This window comes from Apus apus, chromosome 1, assembly GCF_020740795.1.
Source record: "Apus apus isolate bApuApu2 chromosome 1, bApuApu2.pri.cur, whole genome shotgun sequence".
Taxonomy (NCBI): domain Eukaryota; kingdom Metazoa; phylum Chordata; class Aves; order Apodiformes; family Apodidae; genus Apus; species Apus apus.
In genome coordinates this window covers 5,529,426-5,540,904 of record NC_067282.1, presented here as the reverse complement: position 1 = coordinate 5,540,904, position 11,479 = coordinate 5,529,426, and the positions used below count along the sequence as shown (strand labels likewise).

At 37.9% G+C, this 11,479-nt stretch overlaps 1 protein-coding gene across 1 annotated transcript; it reads left to right on the top strand.

The window, feature by feature from the left end:
• Nucleotides 1–9,197: 9,197 nt before the first annotated feature.
• On the top strand, nt 9,198–10,145 carry LOC127395204 (taste receptor type 2 member 40-like). Its single transcript, XM_051641804.1, has one exon. It carries the CDS (start codon nt 9,198–9,200, stop codon nt 10,143–10,145), a length of 948 nt encoding a protein of 315 aa, XP_051497764.1.
• The last annotated feature ends 1,334 nt before the right edge of the window (nt 10,146–11,479 follow it).

Sequence of the window (11,479 nt, the reverse complement as noted above, 5' to 3'; positions counted from 1 at the left end):
TGTCTTATTCCTGTGCATATATTTACAACCTTTGGCATAATGGGATTCAATTATTTTCTAATTTCCAAGTTCTTCAGTAATAAAAATTATTATAGCTGTGAGATGGGGGCTATATTTTATAGTAGGACTTAATCACACCCACAAAAGAATTCTTGCAATTCACAAAATATACAGTGAGAAGACATCCTAAAGTAACATAACTCTCTAACATAAATTTAGTCACACTGGACAGAACCAAAGGTCTGTTTGTCCAGTCACCTCCCTTTGATGGCAGTAGAGGTCAGGGAAGGTTGTGCAAACTAGGCAAACATAAATTCTGCTCTTTCCTGATACTCTCCCAGACATTAAACTTTTACGGGGACTATGCGAACTAGAAATGGCTTTTATGTATTTAAGTAACACCCAATTGATTTCATTCCTATGGTCTTGTCCATTCATCCTTTAGAAACATGCAGATTTGCAGCATTGCTTAGTGTCTTCTGACAAGTAGTCTCACATCATCCCTCCATGTTATGTGGAAAAACCCTTTAGCCAGGAGAAGAGAAGGCAGAGGGGAGACATTAATGCCCACAAGTATCTCAAGGGTGGGTGCAGTGATGGTGGATTCAGGCTCTTGGCAGTAGTTCCCAGTGACAGGACAAGGGGCAACGGGCACAAGCTGGAATATCAGAAGTTCCATTTAAATATGAGGAAAAACTTCTTTATGGTGAGGGTGACAGAGCCTTGGGACAGGCTGCCCAGGGAGACTGTGGAGTCTCCTGCTCTGGAGATATTCAAGACCCACCTGGATGTAGTCCTGAGTGATGTGCTTTGGGTGATCCTGCTTTAGCAGGGGAGTTGGACTAGATGATCTCTAGAGGTCCCTTCCACCTCATACAATTCCCTGATTGCCTGATTCCATGGAAACAATTTAGTTTGCTTGCTTTTAACTACTTTTTCATTTGATGCCACCTATTTCCTGTACTGGCAAAGACAAGAATTGTCAACCATATTCACTTAATACATATAAGAGATTTTTATGTATCAACAACTCATATCCTCCAGAATTGTCTATTTTCCCACATTGAAAGTTTTAGCTAATACTCCATTTTTTGGAAGCCTGACTACAGCTGTCCCAGGACACATCTTTATGCAGAAATTAATTCATAACAGGATAAATTGACCTTGTGTTCCTTTCATGTTAGCCTAAAACATAGGAAAAAATGCACAAGTTTTTTTGTGATTTTTAATATGTTTCAAGTCAGTCCTTTGAAGTGACCATCATTTGTTTCAGTGCTTCTTACTTGAGAAGAATATAATTTGAACTCTTTGAAGAAAATAAGCAGGCATGTGTCATTGTGCTGAGCATTTTCTCAAGGATTTGACAGCTTTTTATTTCATGCATCATTCACCCTTTGCTATAGTAATCACACCAAGTAACATTTCATTAATGCAAAGTTAAAAAGCTGATAGGATATTGAGAAATAATATCTGGATGCAGACATGTTGTTAATGGATTTCATTGTACTGTGCTACACCAAGTGATGCTCACACCCATGGGACATCTACTTACTGCAGAAAAATAAAAGAGATTGAACAGGAGATTATTTATTAATTTTCTTTACGGCTGGGAACCCAGAATATAAAAGCCAAGTGAACCTAACCTCAGCAGTGTACAGAAGAAGTAACTTAAATAGTCTGCATTGAAAAAAACATTATCAGAATACAGACTTTTACTTTCTTTCTACTATCTATGAAAAGGTACAAAGGAGAGACTCCAGTGTGAAGGTTTGTGAACAGATAACATTTTCTATCTCCTAGAGGCAGTGCCAGAAATCATAGAAATGTTCATTTCCGCTGTGAGTAGGATTTGCTGGGGCATAAGTCACTTACGTTACTCGAAAAGCATAAGCAAGCAATGAAAATCAGAATTAATCTGATTTTGCATCACCGGTGGTGTAAAGTATTGACAAAGGGATTTGAATTGCAGTCAACTGTCAAAATGTCACACGGGTTATACAAACACAAGTGAACCAGCATCGCACCAGTGGGAGGATGTTTGCTAGTGGTGCTGAAATGCTGTTGCCCTGCAAATGGTACCGTGGTCTTCATATTTATATGCATTAAAAAGCACTTTTACATTAAAGGTACAGAGTTGGCAAAAGTATTAAAAAATTTAATACTTAAAATTAAAATTAAAAATTTTAATTATTAATTAATTAAATTAAATTAAAAATTAAAAAGTATTAAAATTTAATAATTAAAAAATATTTAAGGTTTCCTATGCAACAAACTTGCCTATGTTACAAACTTTAATGATATCACATTATTTTTATTTTTTTTTCTTACCAAATTCTTTCATCTGATGGATTAATTGCAACAGGAAACCAAGAGATTTCTATTTCTTGAATTTCAGTTGTTGCTTAGAAAGAGTGAAGGAGACTTCCTAATAGGATTGCAAAGATCTTTTCTAAAATGGGAAATGATGTATTAAGCAGTTTAAACAAAACTATTTCATCTAAATATTGAAGAGTATTGTCATGAGGGAATTTTATGTTCCAGATGGCAACATTGAACAATGAACATTGGCAACAACAACTGAGGACAGCTTTCTAAGATCAACATGAGTATTTTAAACATTTAAAATCTAATATTGTGAAAAAGAAAGAAAGAAATTAAATAACCTCCTAGGTTATGGAGGCTTTGTTTTCCAGATCCATTATTCAATATAGTTTATGTAAGAATTAATTTCATTCTTTTATGTTTCTAGCTTTTCTAATTCTTCTTTCATGAGATCATCTGGGGTTCAAATATATCCAATGACAAAATGGAAGTGATTTATTTCTGAGCACTAGGGGTTTCTTCACTGGCCCAATGTAATATCTAGATCCATCAGCCACATATTTTTCCTGACATCAGTAGAGAGCTAGAAAGTGTGCCTCAGAACTTGACAGAGACCTGGCAGCTTCTGGAGGTCAGTTCCTTTTATGTTTTGCTATAAAAAGAGATGCATCTTCATGAAGTCCAGTGACATAACTGCCTGCGCTCCACAGATGTCTTGGACATTCCTGGGCACTGTTGATGGCAATAGTTATTTTTCTGTCTTCTCTTAAATGACATTATTTGTATTGCTAATACTCCCAAGTGGTTTTTTTATTATTATTATTTGGGAACAGATAATATGGAAGAGAGTTTGAGTGGTAGGAAAAGGAAAGAGGTGGGCTCTATTTCACACACTTTCTCTACATTGACTGTGATTAAGTAAAATAGCTCAACTTGTATTGAAAATTCATCATAAGGATTACACTTATCTTTAAGTCTTAGTAGTCTGTAAGCAATCTTAACATCAGCTCTATGCTAAAAAGGCTGTCATGAATAAGGACAACTTTTAAGGATGGTATTTCTGAACTGGGGCCATGAAATGAATAGCTGCTGGTGATGGCTGGATATCTGAAACTGAAAAAAAAACAAAAACAGATAGAATAAGGGAAGTTGACTTAGAAAATGTGCTCCAATGTAGAAGTCTGACACCTGTATTAGAAGCAGATATTTACTTTCTGGGTGAAGCTTAGCACAAATTATAGATGCTCAGCCTAGTGCAATGACCACTTTGCATGAAGTTGCACTGTAATCTCTGAATATTTTGTGAGCAGAAAAATCTAGCTGGTTGGAAATGAACACACTAACCATAAAATGTAAAGGACATGGAAAATAAGAAAGCTGTTATTACAGGCATGGTTTGGGGAAAGGCAAGTGAGAAGAAGTTTTTTTAAAAGCTCAGGCTTGTTAAGAAGATCTTGGAAAGTAATTCCAGTATTGACAACAGAGAAGCCAAACAGGCTTTAAGAGAAAGTAGCTCTGGAGGAGTAGAAAGAAGTGTGATTGCTGAGTAATCTGACAAAAGCAAAGAACTTTGGACCTAGTGCCTCACTGAATAGTGGGGAACAGCAAGGTCAGGGAAGGTCTATAAAACAGCATCAGTGGTAGATTCCTGGAAAGTGAATATTCATCAGTGGTTGTTTTAAAGTCTATTGACACTAGGGTATTCAGAAGAGATCTCCAGAGTGTTTGTTACAAGCAGCAAGAGGTGTCTTCTGGCATTGTGAAAGTCCGTGCATGTGAGATAAGGAGCAGTTATAGATCTACCAGTCCCTCAGTGGACTGCAAAGTTGTTTCTTGAGGTTTCTGGATGTTCCAGAACTCGTGATAAAATGTGGTTTAGTACATCTTTGCAAAACAGTTTGGGTCTCGCCTGTTTCTGTACGTGCACTTTTTTATTGTCGTGCCTCCTGCTCCAGACATATAATTTTAAGGTAAGGCTCCAAGATGGTCAATACTGATCACAGCTTAGATTCTTTATTATTTGCTTTTTGTATCAACTTTCTGACATCATTAGGTTTTCCCCTATCTGTTCTTCCCTTGCTTAACAACAAAAGCATTTAAGTTGCAGACCTCCAAGTGATTCAACACTGGGTTTTTCAAAGCATAAAATGTCATCATGGCCCCTGAGCAATGCAGGTCATCAACATCTACTGCTCTGACTGATGTAATAAGAATGTTTTCTTCTTAGAGTATGAACTAAAATCATTGCAAGTTTTCAGCTGAGTGCAAGGGAAACCCCCATGACAATGGCAAGCTAAGATGTTTAATTTATTTAGTTGTGCTAAAAAGCATTTGCTTATCTCAGTAAGGGTAAGAAAAATACGTACGGTATTGAAAGTGAAACATGAGGAACACTGTACTTTCATTGTAAAGCTTTCCCTGAAGAACAATTTTTATTAATACTTATAAGTTATTAAGCTTTCTGATTGATGCTACGCAATACACAATGAAACAAATTCAACCCAGATAAGCTCTTCCAGTCATAGTAACAAAGATCAGATAATGATGAAACTATGGCTGCAGACAGTGATAATTCACAACATTGATATGGAGATGAAAACTTGTTTTTGACCCAGCTAATACAATACCATCCCTAGGGACAGCTGAGAAAGCTTTGAGCATCCCTTCATCTGGCACTGAGGAAGGCATAAGTAGAGGTGAGAAGCCAGTTCCTTCATTGCTTGAGATTACATAGGGATATGATGGTGGATCTTCTGGTCTCTTACACTGAAATGGGGCAAAGTTTTGGTAAGGCTTTTTGGAAAAGTGGATTTGGGAGAGAATTATATCAATCTCCAGTGTATAGAAGGTGGTCTTCTTAGGTGAAGGAGGACATAAACTAGGGGGGAATGAAAGGAAGAAATGAGAGGAAGTGGTGCAAGTAGCTTCCAGCATTATCTGGGAAGTAAACACACTTCCTTTCATACTGTACTGAAGTTATCAAAATATACATTTTTGAAATTTGATCCAAATTTGGATTGATGTTGGTAACAGCACCAAAAACATATCTCTTAGCATGCCAAGAGATGACTAAGGATAATGAAGGGTGGTGGCAGTCAGAGCACCTGTTATGTCACACCAAAATCCAAGCTCTTGCTTCAAAAAATAGCAGCAACCACTCTATGAGAAGAAAAAGCCAGTCCTATTTAACATGTTATGATAGAATCATAGAATGCCAGGCCGAAAGGGACCTCAAGGATCCTCTGGTCCAAACTTTGTGGATAGTAACACAGTTTAGATGAGATGGCTCAACACCTTGTCAAGTTGAGCCTTAAAAGTGTCCAGTATTGGGGAATCCACCACTTCCCTGGGGAGATTATTCCAATGTCCAACTGTTCTCATAGTGAAAAATTTATTCTGCTGTTCAACCAGGATCTCTGCAGGAGTATCTTGCACCCGTTACCCCTTGTCTTTTCCATGTGACTCCTTGTAAAAAGGGAGTCTCCACCTTCTTGGTAGCCACCCCCTTTAAGGACTGCAATAAGGTCTCCCCTAAACCCTCTCTTCTCCAGGCTGAACAAACCCACTTCTCTCAGCCTTTCCTCTCAGGGAAGGCTTCCCCATCCTTGGATCATCTTTGTGACCCTTCTCTGGAGCCTCTCCAGACTGTCTGCATCTTTTTTTGTATGTATCTTCTAATTTTTCCTATCTGAAATCCAGCCATAGACAATTATTTTTCTCTAAAAACAGTGAAACAGTGGCCATAGTTGGATGATTTATCAACTACATCTTGCTTAGGGCAAAATGAATTGGGTAGGTAAAGACTAGATATGGTTTTCTTTAAAATTCTCAGGTTTTATAGTGTATATGAAGACAGAATAGAATTTCGTAACTGGTTGTTAGAATGGGTAGGAATCCATCTTAGCCATGCATTTTTCTAGATCATATTTTCCATTGTAATTTCTTCTGCTTTAGAATAGCAGTGCTGGTTTCCTGTAAGTGCATAAAAATAAAATATTATTATCATGTTCCCTGGAGTAACTTAATGACTACATTTTGGAGGTAACTGACTGCAGTAATTATGTAATGCATATTCTGTGTACAGGAAGCTTTATGCTTATAACTTTAAAATACACTGTAGGCAATGAGTTATACTTCCTTTAAGTTTTTTTTGCCTATGTAAGATGTGACTTTTCCATTACTTTGAATACTGCTGATGAAGAATATGATACAAAAAAATTAAACATGGCAACATATTCTCAGTATAGGCTTGTTTTGTTTTTTCTCTTGGGCTGTTTAAAATCTGGAAGCGATACACAGTATTTTGTAAATGTGTCTCAAATATATGTTTGGTGTTTGTTTTTTTTAAATTTACATTGATGTGATGAAGAAATTATGCTCTCTTTTTGAGAACAAAACACACTTCCCAGTCTTTGTGATTACTAGGAACTAAACCAAAATGCAAATTTAATATGAATAAAGCACTGATAGAAACAAAAGCTAAGGAGATTTTTTTAAATGGAGATTTAAATCTGTCTTTTCATTGCAATAAGATAATGAAGAAAAGTACTTACATCAATTCAAGTTAGCTGCTTCTCCTCTGAACAATTCAAGAAAAACTTGAAACTTGAATGCAATGATAAACAGTAAATCTATCGACAGGTTTTACCACATTCAGGTTAGAAGCTTGGTCTATCTTTTACGTTGAGTTATTTTATTATGATGAGAAATGGACTCCAGAAGTATATGTTAACTTTCCCATAAATATGTTACTGCTTAAAAACTTCCAGACTTTTTTTCCAATGACCAAATTATCTCAGCTTCTTCTTACCCTCTTGTCAAAGTCTTCACTTTAAATTGTACATTTCTATGCTTCAAGGAAGATTATATTGATGACATTAGTGTGTCAATACAGTATTCAGCAATTGGATTGACGGGATTTGGGTTGAGAAGGTGAGGACACAGTGTTCTGTAAATCCAGACATGTTTGTTTATAAACAAGCACTAATGCAGGATGCAGATTAGTGGTCCCTACCCACTGTTCTGGACTGCTCTGCCCAATATAGCATCTAGCCAAAGCTGACACAGGAAGGCAGACGGATGGCAAAGCTTTCACTCCATAAAGCAGAACACACCTACATCTGCTGTCTAGAGGAAGAAACTTACCTGGGCCATGCAGGTAGAACAGAGGCTGGGACAGTGAAAGCAGCTGGAGAAAGTGGGACTTTTACTGGGGTTCTGCTAGGTGGACATCTCTGCTTCACTATGCATTCATCACTACTCATCATACAACTGGTCACTGTCATCTTTTGATCCCATATGTGTGAGTAATACAAGACCTAACATGTAAGAACTGGACAGCTATAAGGAGCAGTAACCCTTGGGTAAATGCAGCATTGTTGTTTAGAGTGCTCTCCTAAAATAGGGTTGGAGGCAGTTCAGTATTCTCCATGTTAAAATGATTGAAACTACTAGGTGTAGTTATAGTTGATATACCTTGAAAGCAGTGTGAGAGGTAATAGTTACATAGAATCATAGAATCCTAGGGGTTGGAAGGGACCTCGGAAGATCATCTAGTCCAACCCCCCTGCCAGCGCAGGGTCACCTAGAGCACATCACACAGGAAGGTGTCCAGGCGGGTTTTGAATGTCTCCAGCGAAGGAGACTCCACAACCTCTCTGGGCAGCCTGTTCCAATGCTCTGTCACTCTTACAGTAAAAAAATTTTTCCTGATATTCATCTTAAACCTCCTATGCTCCAACTTGTATCCATTACTCCTTGTCCTATCACTGGTCATCACCGAAAAAAGCTTAACTCCATCGTCTTGACACTCACCCTTTACATATTTGTAAACATTGATGAGGTCCCCCCTCAGTCTCCTTTTCTCCAAACTAAAGAGACCCAGCTCCCTCAGCCTTTCCTCATAAGGGAGATGTTCCACTCCCTTAATCATCCTTGTGGCTCTGCGCTGGACTCTTTCAAGCACTTCCCTGTCCTTCTTGAACTGAGGGGCCCAGAACTGGACACAATATTCCAGATGTGGCCTCACCAATGCAGAATAGAGGGGGAGGAGAACCTCTCTTGACCTACTAACCACACCCTTTCTAATGCACCCCAGGATGACATTGGCCTTCTTAGCCACAAGGGCACATTGCTGGCTCATGGTCATCCTCCTGTCTACCATGACCCCCAGGTCCCTTTCACCTACACTGCTCTCCAGCAGGTCAGCCCCCAACCTGTACTGGTGCATGGCGTTTTTCTTCCCCAAATGCAAAACTCTACACTTGCTCTTGTTAAACTTCATCAGGTTTTTCCCCGCCCAAGTCTCCAGCCTGTCTAAGTCTCTCTGAATGGCAGCACAGCCTTCTGGTGTGTCAGCCACTCCTCCCAGCTTGGTGTCATCAGCAAACTTGCTGAGGGTACATTCTGTGCCCTCATCCAGGTCGTTGATGAAGATATTGAACAACATATAAGGCCCTTTCCTTTCCCTTGACATATGCTGCTGCCTGTGTTGGGTTTCATGGTGCATCCTCTTTTCTACGTGGTAACAGCTGTGACCAGAGAGCCACAAAGCTTTCTGTCATTCTAGGCAAGAATATAAAGAACTGGACAAAAGATGGGGAGGTTAATACAGCCGGCAATTCCACATCCCTAGGAAAAAGCATAAGCAAATTTTATGCATGTAAAAGTTCAGAATTAATTATTAAATCCTTCTCTGATTTGCACGCTCAGGAAAAACATCATCAATCATTTTCTGCTATCATTTCCAGCTGTCTTTTTGTTCCTAGATATAAAGTGAGCAGGATGGATCTGAGGCTAGCCAGATACCATCCGGTCTGCTCAGCTTCTTGCACAGCTCCACAAGCTCATCAGGCACAGCTGACCACAGCAGCGAGATGTTGCCACCAGTTCTTATCATTTCAATAACTATTGTAGCTATTGAAGTTGTTGTTGGAGTTCTAGGAAATGGATTCATTACAGCTGTTAATATCACTAACTGGATCAAAAGCAAACAAATTTCTTCTGCCAATGTGATCCTGATCTTTCTGAGTACATCAAGATTTATCTTACAGGTGACCATACTGATGCACATTCATAGTCTCTACTTTGCAGATTTGTTCAAGCTGGCTTCTGTGTACAAAGCTTTTGGTGCTATATGGATGTTTGTAAACCATGCCAGTTTGTGGTTCAGTACCTGGCTCTTTGTGCTGTACTGTGTAAAAATAATCAATGTCACCCAATGGCTGTTGTTGCAAATCAAGCTCAGAATAGCTGGGATCATCCCATGGCTGCTTCTAGGATCACTGGTGATGTCTTCTGTGACTTCTCTTCCTTTACTGTGGATTGCACCCAGCACTTACCTCTGCAGCTCAACGGGGAACTGTAGAGAAAATAGCACAACACATGTCACTGACTGGCACAGTTCTCAACTCTACCTGCTTCTTCTTTACATTATAGGTTGTTTTTTTCCTCTGGTATTGTCTGTGATAACCTCAGCTCTGTTAATTACTTCTCTATGGAAACACAGTAAGAAAATGCAATGTTATGTAGATACTTTCAGGGATTCTTTGATAGATGTTCACCTAACTGCAATTAAATCCATTATTTCTTTCTTGATCCTATATCTTTCCAGTTTTATAGCTCAAATTCTGTTGATACTGTCGACTTCTCAAAGTAAAGATGATGTGAAAGTTGCAGTATCATTAGTTGTAGTTGGGGCATACCCTTCCATACACTCCATTATCCTGATATTAGTCAATTCAAAACTGATATTGGCATTCAGGATGTTTTGCCAGCATCTTAAGTGCCATTTGGAAAACAAGACTCTATGCCTCCTGTTATAGTTTAAGAGAAACACTCTCAAGTAACAGATCTGGAATCAAGACTTCTATGCATTTATTGTTTCACTGCCTTTTTTCTTAGTCAGTAATGTTCAGCTTTTAGAGATTTCTGTGATTAAACCTCCTTCAGATTTCAGAACATCTGAAATAACAAGCATTTTTTGTCTTTTTGTTTTCTACACTACTCTTGCCCTCTTAATCTCATTTAATAAATAGTGAGAAAATGAATGAGCTGAAAGGAAACAATGCACTTCAATAATAAATCAAGTGCAGGATTCTTTGTGATTTCAAGTTCTCAGTTTAAGACTGACAGTTTTATGATATATCTGAATCTAAAAAAATGAGGCTAAAATAAAGACAAAATTTACAGTGCTCACAAATATCAATTCCCTGCTAAAGGATCTTTCAAATTAGAAGCTTAAAACTGAACAAAACACGTATTGCACAAGCAATAGCTGGTGTCACATACAAATAAAATATACTTCTAAACATGGTAGTGGTTAAATACTGCTTTAAAATGGATCGTTTTGTTCCAAATATATTTTATGCACATTAATTTTTTTTTCCCTTAAACGGGATTACTAAGTTGGTGATTACAATATAAACAGATTTAGGTAGAGAGATCTGCTTGTTTGCTGTAGTAAAATCTCCTTGTTAACTGTTTTGATAAAAAAAAAAAAATGGCCTTTTTTTACATGATTTGCTGTTCCTTTCAGTAGTTGAAAGTAGCTTCTAATTAATTTAATTTAATTCTCTTTTAATATTTTATGTTATTGTGGAGTTTCACACGTGGTTCATGAAATATATTCTTCAACAAATGATGTCATGTTTTAGCAAAAAATGTGTTAGACGATTCTACTCAGAAATTCTCAGCTTAACTTCCTCTCTGCAGGAATTTAGATAATGCTAGATTACAAATCATTATGATGAGTTTCAGTCCTATCTATAAAATTAATGAAGAGGATGATTCACTTAGTCTTGGAGTGTGTTGGCTTCAGTGTTTTAAATATTAGAGTGAAATGCTTTGAAAGCACTATTTAATATTAGATAAAGTGAATGTAACATTTTTAACTGGTATCTTTAAATACTGTTTGCAATGAAATATCTGTTAATAGGAGGCATAAACGTATGCACTGTCTAATGTGAAGAGGTGATTATTAGTATGTGTAAACAGTGGGGTTAAACTGCATAAGAGGAAAAGAGGATGGTTACACTAATCAACACTGCTTTTAGAGGGACATACATACTGCAGAGCAAAGACTCCCATAATGTCCAGTGCTGTGCCTGCTGCCTCAAGAGGGGGGCATCAGAAGTCCCCTGAGGGTCCTGCCAGTGTA

Bases quoted from the DNA above. Each gene is read 5' to 3' on its own strand.
- LOC127395204 (XM_051641804.1), top strand. From the start codon at position 9,198: ATGTTGCCACCAGTTCTTATCATTTCAATAACTATTGTAGCTATTGAA.